This window comes from Bombus terrestris, chromosome 8, assembly GCF_910591885.1.
Source record: "Bombus terrestris chromosome 8, iyBomTerr1.2, whole genome shotgun sequence".
Taxonomy (NCBI): Eukaryota; Metazoa; Arthropoda; class Insecta; order Hymenoptera; family Apidae; genus Bombus; species Bombus terrestris.
The window spans coordinates 3,225,687-3,240,058 of record NC_063276.1 but is presented as its reverse complement, the minus strand read 5'-3'; the positions used below and the strand labels follow the sequence as shown (position 1 = coordinate 3,240,058).

At 33.3% G+C, this 14,372-nt stretch overlaps 2 protein-coding genes and 1 long non-coding RNA gene across 8 annotated transcripts in view; 1 reads left to right on the top strand and 2 right to left on the bottom strand.

Annotated features, from left to right (window-relative positions):
• The first annotated feature begins 1,489 nt into the window (after positions 1 to 1,489).
• On the top strand, positions 1,490 to 12,935 carry LOC100651924 (hemicentin-1). 2 transcript variants are annotated; one of them, XM_003397065.3, is made up of 6 exons: positions 1,490 to 2,710; positions 4,658 to 4,787; positions 9,100 to 9,299; positions 9,944 to 10,264; positions 10,841 to 11,332; positions 11,434 to 12,935. In XM_003397065.3, exons 1-6 carry the CDS (start codon positions 2,344 to 2,346, stop codon positions 11,976 to 11,978), a joined length of 2,055 nt encoding a protein of 684 aa, XP_003397113.2. In that variant the 5' UTR covers positions 1,490 to 2,343; the 3' UTR covers positions 11,979 to 12,935. The 2 variants fall into 2 exon arrangements, with proteins under 2 accessions (XP_003397113.2, XP_048264163.1); XM_048408206.1 differs by lacking the exon at positions 1,490 to 2,710 and adding an exon at positions 2,853 to 2,983.
• Positions 2,980 to 3,960, bottom strand: LOC125385569. Its single transcript, XR_007225001.1, has 2 exons — positions 3,682 to 3,960; positions 2,980 to 3,591 (listed from the first exon to the last, which is right to left on the bottom strand). It is a non-coding gene; the product is annotated as an uncharacterized LOC125385569 (long non-coding RNA).
• The window catches only part of LOC100651603 (spectrin beta chain, non-erythrocytic 5), a 57,835-nt gene continuing 56,232 nt past the window's right edge, over positions 12,770 to 14,372 (bottom strand). For all 5 annotated transcript variants that reach the window (XM_012311033.2, XM_012311031.3, XM_003397063.4 and 2 more), the window contains one exon: positions 12,770 to 14,221. In XM_012311033.2, coding sequence (XP_012166423.1) covers positions 13,982 to 14,221 — 240 coding nt within the window. In that variant the 3' untranslated portion in view covers positions 12,770 to 13,981. The remainder of the gene's footprint in view (positions 14,222 to 14,372) is intronic.

The following is a 14,372-nucleotide window of genomic DNA, read 5'->3' as shown; positions in this document are numbered from 1 at the left end:
GGTATTTATTGCCACATAGTTAACCTTGTTAGTAGTAATTATAAATTATCCCGCGAGTGAAAATTACGCGCAATATGATTCCCTTTACTGAGTTTCGACGGTCGCATTGGGAATAGAAAGTAACGCGCGTCTCTGTCGGTAATTTATCATAATTCATAGAACACATTAATAGGAACATAACTATTTCTTTCTATCTTGATTTAGGACATATGAACTTAAAATGTAATAAAGCATTAAAATACGTGCGTTTCTTCTTCCTTAGAACTTATCAAATTGTTTGCTGGACCTCCTTGTATAATCAAATTAATGTTATTAATAAAGTTTTACAAGTTACAAATTAATAGGCTCTCTTGTAGTAACAAGTTTGATAATAAAGCAAATGAAATAAACAAATATCAATATCTAATTATCCTATTTGATGTAAAATTGTAAAATTTCGAAAAAGATAACTATAATCCATAACTTACAACTTTCTAACGTACTAATATTATTAATTGATAAATTATTGTGCAAAAGGGCCTCGGTAGTTAAATTACGTTTAGTATAGACTTGTAATGATCTGTAAGGAGCTTTCTCTTGAAACTTTGTGGAGACAAGTTTGGGGGCCGGGTTGGAAATTGGAGAGGGCGCGGTAATGCTGTTTCTCCCTGGCTAAGCACAAAAATAAAAAGTATATAGAACAAATGGGCGGCTAAACTCGCCGTAGCATGGCATAATGATAACACGCTCGAATAATAAGGATAGCCAACAGAGGAGACAGGGTTGGATACGCACGCGTGGGCCTGCGTTTGGGGCCCGTCTTCCGCTTCCACTCCGATGAACGTTCTGGCTTTAACTCCGGCTCAGTTCCACTACGTGCTTCCAGCATTGTACTCCAACGTCCTAGATACACTCGATTTTACGTCCAGCGGGCTGTTTTCTTTTCTTCCTTCTCAACCATCGCTGCTTCCTGTACGTAATACGTCTATTCTCCTCAAATTATAATACTTAACAACTAATACCTAGCTTCAATAACATTTGGAAAAAAAATTGCGTGTTGTGAAAGTTTAATCGTGTCTAGCGAAGAACTTTGTTATGTGAAGTTATTGGTTCAAAATTTTGATGGTGGTTTATACAGTAATCCCTATTAAAAAAAAAAAAACAAAACATTTTAAAATAATGATATACAAGTCTAAAATATGAAAAAAGATTATATAGAGAGTAAAATCTTCAAGTTTGTAAAACTTACTTACGATGATATACAGCTGATTGTTATTGTTGAGTATGGGATGCAGTGGAATTCAATTTTCCGCTACAAATGATAACGAAAGTGATCGAATTATTATAACGTATCAAAGTTTTAATTAGATGAAACATGACTTTGTTTGATCGAGACTATTGTATCTAGGGAAGATCAAAGAAGATTAATTTACTTGAATAAGTTTTGAATTGGTACTTATATTGGTGTTTTGTGGTAGTAAAAAACAGTGTAAAAAATTTAAATTTCATAAGGGATGTGAAAATGTTTTGGTCAACTACCGACGATGGCGCTGCAGGATCTTAGCTGTCACGGAGTTTCCTTCGAATTTCACAACAGCTCACTTCGTCTTATGTTCTTCGACAGAGAGAATCTCGATGTTGATTGTAGATTATTGGATTAATTACGAACATCAACGCCATCTCTGAAACTATAATTTCAAATCTATTTGTTAATTTAAATTAAATGTGACAAGGTTTTAATTTTTTGCAAGCGTCGAATATTTATGTTTAAAATTTCATCGAATCGAAGCGTATAGTGTTTGCAGTGAAACTATTTTATTAAAGAAAAGAAAAGATATTCTAATTTTTTGTTATAAATAATTTTTTTTAATTCAATATGTACAACTAATTGTGAATACGGAAGAAATAACAAAGTGATGTGATTTTACGAACTTTCGAAACAGCTCTCTCATTGTGATTCCTTTGCCGCTAATTTGCTATAACTATTAATAATCGATCTAACAATCGATTATTTCGAAATAACATCGATTACATCAACGAACTAAAAATTGTAGTTATTTTGTGATATAATTAACAACGAACTTATGTCCACGAAATAAAACAATACAAGTGAACAATTAAAAGAACAATTAATAATTCACTTGAAATTAAAATCGCTAACAGGAACAAGACTAAAGCGTTATTAATAATAAACATCCAAATAATCAATGGAACTTTATAAAATGAAATACACTCTATAAAAAATATACAAGTAAAACAAATAATTTTAATAAATATAATAAATACACAAGAAGTATCTCAACGAAGAAGAATTTTCAAGAAAAATATAATATTCAATTACAAATTAAATTACTACCTTCCAAGATGAAATTCATTTATCTCCAAAGCATCACTGTGATCATATTCCTGATAGTTGTTCGAATTACCGGTGAGCAAAGATTCGCGGAAACTCCAGCCCTGTATCAAGAAGTTTCCTCCGGTGACGATGTACAATTAAGGTGCAGGGTACAGGACAAACGGGGTCAATGTATATGGCAGAAGGACCGGAAACCAGTAGGTATGCATCCGGATAAATACGAATGGGCCAGCGGACGCGGCAGCGATTGCACCCTTCTTATCAGGAGAGCCTCCCTCGACTTCGATGACGGCTACTGGGAGTGTCAAGTCACTTCTGGTGATTTCACGCGACAGGACGCCTTAACTTCTTTACCATCTCGTCTTTTAGTTAGGGGTAAGATTTGGTTGAAGAATTTTTAACAATTTTTGTACATAAATTGGCGGGATTTGATAGTTTGATTAATCGCCGCTAGAGGGATAATACGTAATTCTTATTCTCGCAAGCTTTTAATGATTAAATTTTATATACAGGGTACCCTAAATAAACCTATTACAAGCTATTTTCTCAGAAATGAATGAAGTTTGAAGCGAGTTTTAGGAGGTAAAAAAGAGAGGTTAGAACTGTATTTCAATGGAGAATTTCCTTTAAATTGTATTTCAATGGAAGGTGATATATCAATCTCTTTATTATTTTGATAGGTTTTATCAAACTGAATAACATTTACCATTTTTCATTACATATAGTTATATCAATTGTACTTTCTAGTAATTTCTACGGGAGGAACTTCTTTTGTATGGTTTATAAGATTCATTATATTTTATAATAATTCTTATTTTGTTTTCTTTTTGTTTTAGTTTTTTACTATTACTTTCTTATTACTTCTAAAACTTTTTGTTAACCTTCTGTATCTACTTCATATATATTTCTAGATAGTTTTTACGCTTTGTTTGAACATACTGTTCTTGTTTATTTGTTTTTGTTACAACTTTCCATGTATCTTTTTTTGTCTATTTTTTGTATGAAGCACCATTTGTTACTTAAGAAAATTGATCTCTAAAATCTCATTGAACGTTCTTTTTTTTTCTATATTCACTGAACTCTAATCCCACATAAATAGCGGCACGTTTTACGCCTCCAAAAACCTTCCACTTCACTCTACCGCCATCATCAACCAAATTTCCATGACCTGCACCAGACCAAGAATTTTTTCATCCACTCGAGAGCCGATCTTCGATACCAGCCTGCATCTGTACCATATCACCATCTTAAGATATCTAGAAAAAAGATATGGGAACAGGTTGCCCAGTTTTTCTAACGAAAATTCATCTCTAAGAAAACACTTAAAAATCTTGAAATTTATCAACCCAGTAATCCAATTTCCACTGAGATTCCACGGTCAGGATTACCGCTTTAGATGGATCGCATATTAATGTACATATGTAATATGTTTAAATTAAGAAATCAACAGAGGCTACTTAACGATCTGCACACAACGTTCCACGAAACGTTAAATCGTTAAATAAGTGTGTACACTTAGTTTTAACGGAACGTTGGGTTTTTACGTCAGTCTGACAGATATCGCTTTCCACAAACGTGAATGATCCTCGACGAATCGTACAAGTGGCTAATCAGATTCTAACGCCTCCTCGAATGGAACGATGCAGATTTGGCGGTGCAATTTAAAATTCGCTAAACGCGGGCAGCAGTGTGATGCAACGTGAACCAGTCGTTCCGTTCTACTTTCCTCTTAGCAGCTTGGATTTTTGCAACAACCGCTTTAACGAAAATATTCTGTAGAATAGAATAACTCGACGTGTATAGGATATTTTGATAATCATAGTATAGTCGACAAGGGGGTGAATCTAGGTGAAAGAATAAATCTATAATAAATGTATAAATGTATAAATTGTTTTCATATGAGGATTTGTTCTCGAGAGAGTCGACTTTACAAATTTGTCTAGTATACGTGAAGCAGGAGCTAAAATAAGCCAAAAGTGCAGAATAAAATCCGTTTAAGGGTTGGTTTTTAAGAAATTAATGTTTGCAATATGTTCAAATTTTCTTTCACTTTCACGCACAACTGTAGAATATTTAGTAGATAATATAAATTTCTATTCAAGTTCTATTTCTTTAGTTATATTAATAAAACTATAAATTTGCATAAACATGTATAGTGTACTTATTGCAAGTTATAAAGAATATTCTTTTATTTGATATTAATGTGCTAGGGAAAGTAAAATGAAAGTGGATAATTTGGTTTAATTGCAATTATGAATGAAAATAAAAAAATTGAAAGTTTCTCTCTTATTTCCGTTATTATTAAATGTCAATGTATTTCAGTAAAACCCCGCAAACCACGCTTGGAATATGGAGGGACGATTTTAAACTCCGCCCTAACTCTAAGGGAAGGCCAGGAAGTTACCATTTCCTGCGTATCAAGATATGGAAACCCACCAGCGCTTATCAAATGGTGAGTTCAGTTAATTACTCCACTATAAGGGTAAACCTAGCCCAAACCTGCATAATCGTTAGTAGAGCATACATGTTTCCTACAGTAGCATTTTATATCTCTTATTTCATTTGACAGATCTTATATTCTCTATTCCATATCTAATATAGGTACACAATCCTGTCTTTCCATCATTTTGCTATCCCACAAGATGAGATTCGTCTGCCACAAATTTTCCATGAAAAATCCATCATTATATATTATAGTCAAAAGATTCTTGTGAAATCACTAAAAGAATCGCCTTTTAATTACTAAGTAAAATTACTAAAATTAATAATTTGATTAAAAAATGGTGCAAGACTGTATTCTTTTCAATTCACTTCTGGTTCTCTGGCTACATTCATTCCAATTGTACACAGCAACAAAACACTTGAGCAACGGTACTGGCTATATCCTATCGTTTTTGCAACGACTTTCGTTTCAAGGTATGTTAACTGTAGGCGAAATTACGTTGTTACTTTTTAAATCTAAATAAAATGTTAACCACAAATCTAATAACAGAAATGAACACTTTATAAAAAGCAAAAATGAGGTCATTCCGCGTCAAATTGGTCAGTTTTTTTGTCAGTGTCATGGACCTTACTTAAAATGAAATATGATGTAATTTATATAAAATTAGGAAGACTTTATGTCATCACACTTAGGAATTTTTATCTCAAAAATTATTTGTCCAACCGAGTTGCTTCTTTTTTAGCTTCAATGTAAAAAGTCCGACATATTCAAATCGATTTTTCTTTTACAGTGAAAGATTAATTTTATAATATTGAAAATTATAAGCAATATCTTAGTTCATAAATTTCTTCTTGAAAATCAGGGGTCTAAAACTTCAAAAAGAAATGCGACCACGTTCCTGGAAGTTTCAGCTATAAAACAAATCCCTTTTTAAAGTGGAATTATCTAATGTAATTCAATGTTATTTATTGGGAATACTCCAATTGGCATTGACAAAAAGAATCCCCTAAAAAGTTTCCTCGTTTATACAACTAGACACTGACGTATACTTTGTATTTGCAGATTCTCTGGTTTCATGAAAACAGTGTTTCGCTAAGAGATAAAAAGTGCGGTTCACAAAGGCTATAGACGAGGCAAGAACCCATAACGCGGTGTTTACGCAGCGGAGAGGTTTGCTAGCAGCTTCTTTTTTCACGTCATGGTCTAGTGATCAGCTAGCCACACCTCATCTAAATTCTTATAACATAAAACTCACTTCTGTACCGATCATCATGTTCGCATGAGCGGCGTTACAATTTCCACGATCGCCTGGCAGCCGTGAATGCACGTGTTACGCGATGTAAACACATCCGCGGAACGTTTTAATCTGATCTTCAAACGATATATAATCCTAATTGCGAATTTAAGTCGCTACTTTCATTTTGTGCCTTTGATATAGTCGTTGAAGTTATAAATGAAATTAATATGTATTGTTCAATTTAGTCCACATTTGATCAATTCACGATTTAATTTACTAGATCGTCCCAAAAGTTTCTTTCGTTTTATAAGGAAATAATAGATACACAACGATTGTTTATTTTATATTATTTTACTGAATTATGTATGATCCATTTTGTTCTATTGGAACAACGAACCATACATAATAATATTTGTAATTTACAGGACAAAAGAGTGATTGTAAAAAGTTTTTTAAATATAGAATATTTTTAGATTTTTGTTTCGGATCTTTTAAATTTATTTTTTGGTCATTTATAATGAAAGAATTCACAACGAACAATGAATAAATGTACTATATATTGTAGAATTAGATGACTGTCGATAATATGGTAAAAATATTTAGTACAAAAGTAAGATACTAAAATTAATAGCGTATCAATTTGAAACTTTCTTCCATCCGTAACTGCATATTAATTCCGGTACACTGAATTTTATAGCACGATTATTTCCTGCGTGAAATTAGAAATCTGTTGATTCTTTCAAATTGAGAAACAGATTAATTAATTGCATTTAGGTATTTGAGAAGTTTATTCTTTTTTATCTCTAAAAATAAAACGGATATTTTGTGGCCGAAAATTTCATCGCTATAGATCGTTAATCGCTTAGTTAGAAAGCGCAAACGATTTAAGTTAGACGAGGAAGTGGTACGAGTGGGGGACAAGTTTCACTGGTAATTGTCCGTGAATCGGATTCGATCCGTTTCATTTTTCACGGAATTCTATCTCTCGAACGATTAACGTTTATTTCAAGAATTGTAAAGAATGATTTCTCTCTTCGCTGGAAATCATTTCATAAAATAAAAAACAGGTAAAAAGAATTCTGCCTCTAAGCTAGCGGCAAATTAAATTACCAACAAATTATACTAAAATAGAATATTCCCTGTACAGATTTTTTGTTTAAGCAGAAAGATTTAAGAATAAAAATTAAGTAGACGATTGCTATCACATTTCAAGATGTAATACTTCACGGGATAATAATATGAAGAAATATATAAATATATCTAAACTAAAAGTAAAGTATTGTAACATTTAATAGATAAGACAAATCTCTATTTAGGTTTCACTTCCTCCATTCGTTTAATCATTTTGGTAAAAATATGAATTTCCATATACATCCACGGTATGAATAGTAAATTTTCACTCAAATCAATCCATAGTCTGCGCATTTCACTATTCTATGTATTTTTTATGTCTTCAGTGTCATCAGTGCTTGTAAAAGAGCAACTCACAGGAAAGAGACTCGGAACAGTGAATTTCACTTACGTATACCGGTGTATTCTTTTCCCATTCGTTGGAAACGAATCGAATGTGGAACGAAGAGAGCCAGAACAGTTCCTAATTTCACACTTGGTCTTGCGTTCGTAGAAATGATGCCGGCCGTTGCAACGGGGCGAGGCAGCAGCGACTCTTTTTACAGCCTTTAATAGGCACGCTGTCTAAATAATTCGTCGTTTCTCATATTTTTTCCTTTTACTCTTTGTCTCTTCCTCTTTGCTCCATTTCGCTGAAGATGCAACGGCAAGCGTAATTATGCAGATTGTAGCCATAGAAGCGGAGAAACTGGCCGCGGGCATAGTCTCCCCGTGAATCACTCTAGAAAGGGTATAAACCTTGAATATCGGTATTCGTGGGAAATTACTAAACCGCTTTCCGGAAACTTGGGCGTAACGGCTGTTGCGATTAGGATGGAGCAGTGACGATATTTTCTACCTGCAATTGTAGAAATTTTGTTAGAATATATCGGAAGTTTTGTAGATAATTGAGTTCGAAAATTTTTAGCCGATTGGTAAGATTATAATTCACTTTTTTTTTTTTTGTTTATGGTTGTGGAAGTTCTTCCAAGTATTTTGTACCGAAGAATAAGTATATTAAAGAATTAATTTGGAGTTATTCAGAAGAGTATTATTTGTTTGTTTAGCATTCAATTAGGAGTTTCAGTCAATGAAATAGTTTTGATGTTACCCTTAGAGTTTTATACTAATAATTGATCATCATTAATAATGAACTTGTTAATTAATAATTGATCATCTTTAATAATGAACTCTAGTTAATGTTTCTTTGTAACACCTATATTACTCTGTGATACATTTTCATTCATGCCAAATATAAAATAGCTAAATCCAACGTAAGAACAATCTTCAAATATATTAAAAATATTTAAATAATAAGATATCAAACATACTTATGAAACCAACAATAAGCTGATAGATGGGTATTAAACATATGACTGAAACCAAACATTAGCTTGATAATTAACTTTAGTAAACAGCAGAAGGATTAAAAACAAGCTAATGAACAATATTGGAGTTCTAGTTATACTGCGGTAGATATGCAGTATGAATACATCATTCATTCTCCATAAGTATATGAGAATATCCTTGACTTACTTTCGGTACATGTGAATCTTAGCAAATATAACAATTCACCCTATCTATTTTAGAATTAACATATATAAAACATAGGTGTATGTATACTATCGAAAAGTTTAAAATCACTACATACTCCACATAATTTAAGAATTTAAGAAAAAAAAGGCCAACTTAGAATTGGAATTCTGTTACCATAGGAAATCCTTTAGCCAAAAATTTATCAAGATGAAGAATAATTTTCAATTAATAGTAAAATTAACTTTGACTATTTCCTAACATAAAAAGTAAACCTCGATTTACATTAATTTTAATATTAATAAAAATGTAATGTTAAAATTGTTAGAAAATTGAGAAATATGTAGCTGCGTCTAAAAAAAATAATTTCAAATTTTTACCCTTAGTGTATATTTATTATAAAAAAAACTTTTTAATATCAATTGTTTGTCCTTTACACAGGTACATAGGAGGGGATGAAGTAGAACCATTAAGGGAGCAAACAAACGCGACAGAAGTGGATAGTCCGAAAACCTGGGCAGCCCACAGCCTCCTCCGTGTCCGTGGACAAAGGGAAAACCATGGTCTGCCGATTCGGTGCATCACGATACATCCATCCAGCGTTGTTCCAACATCTGCGGAAACACGACTGGATGTGCATTGTATGTATATTCCACGTACTTTTGTACAACCGATATTAGACAAGTTTCTATCAATGCAGAATAGAAACAATCGTAGTATTTGCAATTCACGCTACACTTCACTTTTGACCACTCCAGTGAATACACATTAGAACCCTATGGCAGATGATAATCTTTCCTTTCATAAAGTAGAAATCTAATATTAGATCTGAATTTCTAATGATTGCAGTTAGGTAGATGATTTGACCAGTTTCTATTTGTAAGAGTACCCTGTTTGGAAAGTAGCAATGTTTTGGCGTAAGATATTAGAAAAATGGTCATTTCTGTAACTTATGAGTTGGGATTTTTCCTTCTTTATATAAAATTGTCGAGAAACGATCATTGCAAGGTTTCAGATTTTCTGTATAGCACATATTTTCGAAGATAAATGCGTTAAAACTTCTTTTAAAATTGGGATATGTTTCTTAGAATTGGGATTACATCTCAAATTTCTTACGATCCTAATTCTTTTTATAGGAAAGACTAAAAATAATTCTTTGAGTAATCATCTACTAAATCTTCAACTTTTATCCAAAAGTTTTTAAAAATTGATTATATTAATTGTGCTCCATTAAAGGAAAAACAATGTTCAACCATTACTAAATTATATGTATATCAAATTTCAGACTCCCCAGATGTAAGAATAGAAACGAAGCCCCGACTCCTGGTGGCGGCACTGGAGGATTCGGCCAGCTTTATGAGCCTGAAATGCTTCGCGGATGGCAATCCCAGCGGAACGATCAAGTGGTTCAAGGATACAACTCCCATCGCGGTAACAAGCAACGTGGTGGCGTTGATGCTAAACAGAACGCAGCAGAACGGCACGATGACCGGCTCCGAGTTGAGATTCGAGCCGGTCAAGAGAAACGATGCCGGTCTCTATTCTTGCAAGGCGGTCAACGTTATCGGTGAAAGCACCGCGGCTAACTATAGACTGGACGTACAATGTTAGTGCGACTTTTACCATGATGCCTATTTCTTTTTTCTTCTTTTTCTTTTACGAACAACAACCATCGTGATCAACAACGAGAACACGTCAATTTGGCTACTTTCCTCGCCTAACTATGCTGCACTTTTGTTCTAAGCGCTTTTCAAACAGAGAAACAGTTGGATAGAATAATGGCAGTTGTGTGCTCATTGACATGAACGTCCATTTGTCATTTATTAGCGGTAGCGTTACGGTTTGCTTTATATAATAGTTATTGGGTTTCTCCCTGTGACGAATTGTGGCTTCTTTTCTAGACCACTGTAGTCTCCTTTCATTCAGAATAATTATTTCTTTAATCCTTCCGACACTAGAGCGACGATATTATCTGTTGCTGGATATTTTTCTGATACCACTGAGACTTATGATATACAGTGCCATGGCAAATGGAAGTACATTTTCTATTTAAAAAAAATATTATGAATAATGTACCCGTTTTGCAAATTTGAAGAATCTTATTATATTACTGTAATTATTCTTGATTGATAGTGATCACCATCAATTATCTTCAAATCTTATTTAAGTCTTCTATTTTTAGATGGTCCCAGATTAAAATCAGAAGATCCTACTTACAACGATACCGCGCAAAAATTTGAAGAAACGACTCTGCTTGGTACAAGCTTGGAACCCTTCGAGTGTATAGATTTTGAAGCAAATCCTCCACCTCAATATCGATGGGTGCATCTTCGTGGTGGCGTGACGGAGACCATTGAGAATCCGCTGCAGACCAAAGACGGTGGAAAACGTTTACATTTGAAGAACGTGATGTGGTCCGACGAAGGGGAATATCGATGCGTGGCATTCAATGTGATCAACGGAGTGCGGAGAGAAATGCCCAGCGAGGCTCGTTACGTGCTCCACGTAACCGGACCGCCTGAGATACAGGCGAGGCCGTCTTCCGGTGGAAAGGGCATTTACGAGTCACTAGGATGGGCCGGAGAACCGGAACACACTTTGAAGTCTCGCTTTTGTTCGAGACCTCCGCCTAGACTCGTTGCTTGGCAATGGGGAAGCTCGCATATCAGAGCTGGCGAGTATCAAAATATGTTTGTTAATGATGGAGCTTTCTAAAAAGGTTTATAGCTGCAGCATATGTTTTTTAGCCAAATAGACAATTTCTTTTTTTTCTAGGCGAGAGTATTCATCCAAAATACGAAGCATTATCATTAGAGCATATCAAGGAAAACGATATGCCAACTAATTGCTACTGGGCGAAGCTAATGATCAAGGATCTTCAAATAGAGGACGCTAGAATATACACCCTCTTAGTAGAAAGCGAAAAGGGTAGAGATTCCACTAATATTAAACTAACTATTCGTGACCCAACGGAGATGAAAGTAATTGCAGCAGCAGCTGCAGTAGGGTTATTGTTTCTTCTTCTTCTAGTATCCATTGCTGTATATTCAGTGTTAAGGTTGAAGAATAGAAGATATCGTCGAGAAGAAGATGGTAGCATTGCCGCAGATGCATTATATAGCAATACACCTACAGCAGATAGACAGAAGAATGTGAACTCATCTCAAAATAAAGCGTATGTGAGAAAGACGAACACGGAGGGTGGATTGGCTGTTACGTATGATTATGACCAGATCACGAAGCAGGTGCGCGCCATGAGCCCAGAAGCACTGAAAGTCAGGCGAGCACCAGCTGTTCTTCAACCGCCAACCATTGTATAACTGTTGATATGCTCATTGCCATGACAATCGTCGATGACTGACGGTGAACTATTCTATTGTGACTTATCTGTTACTGACCATATTGTGTAGATCCGTCTTCACTAAAAACAGATCATATTTTGTATTACTTGATTGAAAATTGGAATAGTAGAATTCATAGACCTTCTATGGTAATGCTACAGAATCAAATAAAATTCAATAGGTGTGATAATTTCATAACAAATGATATTAACTGTGAGTACTTGAGAATTTTCTATTTTATTAATTGGAAATTGAATTATTTGTTGTTGCTACTATTGTTACATTTTAGATTGATTTTAAGCTTTATTAATGTAATTTTGTAATAAGTAGATACTAGATTTGTAATATTGTTTATGCAACATAAATGCATTTTTATATCAATGTACTGGAATTATATTTTTAGTATTCGCGTGACTGATCTCGTTGTTAAACATCGTTTCCCTTGTTACATACTCAGAGTCTTACATCGATACTTATTTTTGCGACGATATGTTTGTGTAAAAAAGAATGCCAAATAATAAATATATGTACATATTAGATAATTACGTAAAGAAAATGCTACTTAGTGCTATAGGAAATACTTAGCTAATTTTAATAGTACTGTATATGATGAATCTTGCACTATAAAGTAACATTGTGTTCAGTGCAATAATGCAGCATTGCATCACATTAATTTAGTATAATGCATTGTTAATTCCAAAGCGTAATATTAAAAGATATTATAGTGAATTTTAAAGAAATAGATTTTGGGATTTTAAATATATCATTTATTAATTTAAATTTCTCCTTTATTTATTTAATATGTTTAAACTTTCGATCATTGACATCTTGGTGCAAAATAAGATGTCCTACATAACTATGAAATAGCATTGACGAACCTACATAATATATAATCAATCTTTATGTAGCATTAAATACATTTTACACATTGTAATATTTCATCATAAAAAAGAAAAGATATTTATAATCGGTAATCTTCGAGAACGTATAATTTTTCCGTTTTTCTAAAAAAAATATGATATGTATACATATCTCTGGTATTTTAATTACATTATAAATTCATTGGTCCCGAACAGGCGTTTCCAAATATATAAGTATTTGCAATACATATATTACTGACATCTATAAAACTTAAACCTTACATTATTCGCGCAAATGCATATTCCTCTTCCATACACTTCAACTTTCCTCTTAAAGTCAGGTACACTTTAAATAAATTCAGTAACATTCATTGCGTGTAAGGTGTAATTCTAACATATTTCTTTTCTTTGTAGCTTTACGGTGCATCTAAAGAAATCAACGAAACAATTGAACGATCGTAATAACTCTAATAAATTTCCATAAAATCCATATGGTGCATAGTAGATTTTTCAAAAATGGAGGATCTTTGTATAACAATGATACTTTAAAAATTATTTGTCCAACAGTCGCTTTTCCTTCTCTTTTTAATATTTTTTTTAATCCCTGACATATCAGACATATTTGCACATTTCAACGCAAGTAAAAAAGAAAAATAATAGAAAAATGCAAGTTCTCTATATATGTATATTTCATACATTCTATATTGACTTTAACATTTGAGTTGAACATGCCACAGAACTTCTTAGAAGTTATCGTTGTAATGTATACTTCTTTAATATCAGGGATTCATTCAGATATATTGTTCTCAAAATTAGGTCAAATTGTAACTTCATATACTATTAGAGTCAAATATTCTCTTCATTCGTGTTATGGTTTCTATATAGCTTTCTTTTTATACATGATCAACTCAATGTATTATAACGTGAACGATAAAGTTTAATTTGTATAGTACACAAAAATATATATAATTTACAGGAATCCTCTCATGTATCATGCTACAAAAATAGCACGTACACGTGTCTTTTCTGACTCGAAGGAGCTTAATCTCGGTTTTGTTCCATAAAAACTTATACGCTCGTTACAGACATGTTCTGTATGCGTAAATATTGTCATCAATAGGATTACGATTGAGGTTTCTTGCGTCTGCCAAATAGATTACTTAGAACAGAGCTTCGTTTGTAATCGCGGTCCTTGCGATTATTTCCCACGCTATGTTCACTTTCTGATCCACTTTCGCTAGTTCTTCTACTTTCCACGTTCGTGAGGGGTTGAGAATTTTGTGGAACTGCTGGAGGAGGCACATATGATGGCGGTAGAGAAACTGGTCTACCTGTGAAGGTTGAGTTATTCTGTTGCACACCCTATAACAAATAAAAATATGTTTTAAGATTTAAATTCTGAATTTGGTATCTTAAATCTTTCTTTATTCCTAACTTTATCTCCTTTTCTTCTTTTATTTCTATAGTCCTATCAACTGAATAAGGAAGATAAATGAACAGCAATGGACTAATA

Bases quoted from the DNA above. Each gene is read 5' to 3' on its own strand.
- LOC100651924 (XM_003397065.3), top strand. From the start codon at position 2,344: ATGAAATTCATTTATCTCCAAAGCATCACTGTGATCATATTCCTGATA. The intron at 9,300-9,943 runs GTATGTATATTC...ATCAAATTTCAG, and splicing joins AACACGACTGGATGTGCATT to ACTCCCCAGATGTAAGAATA. The intron at 10,265-10,840 runs GTTAGTGCGACT...TTCTATTTTTAG, and splicing joins CTATAGACTGGACGTACAAT to ATGGTCCCAGATTAAAATCA.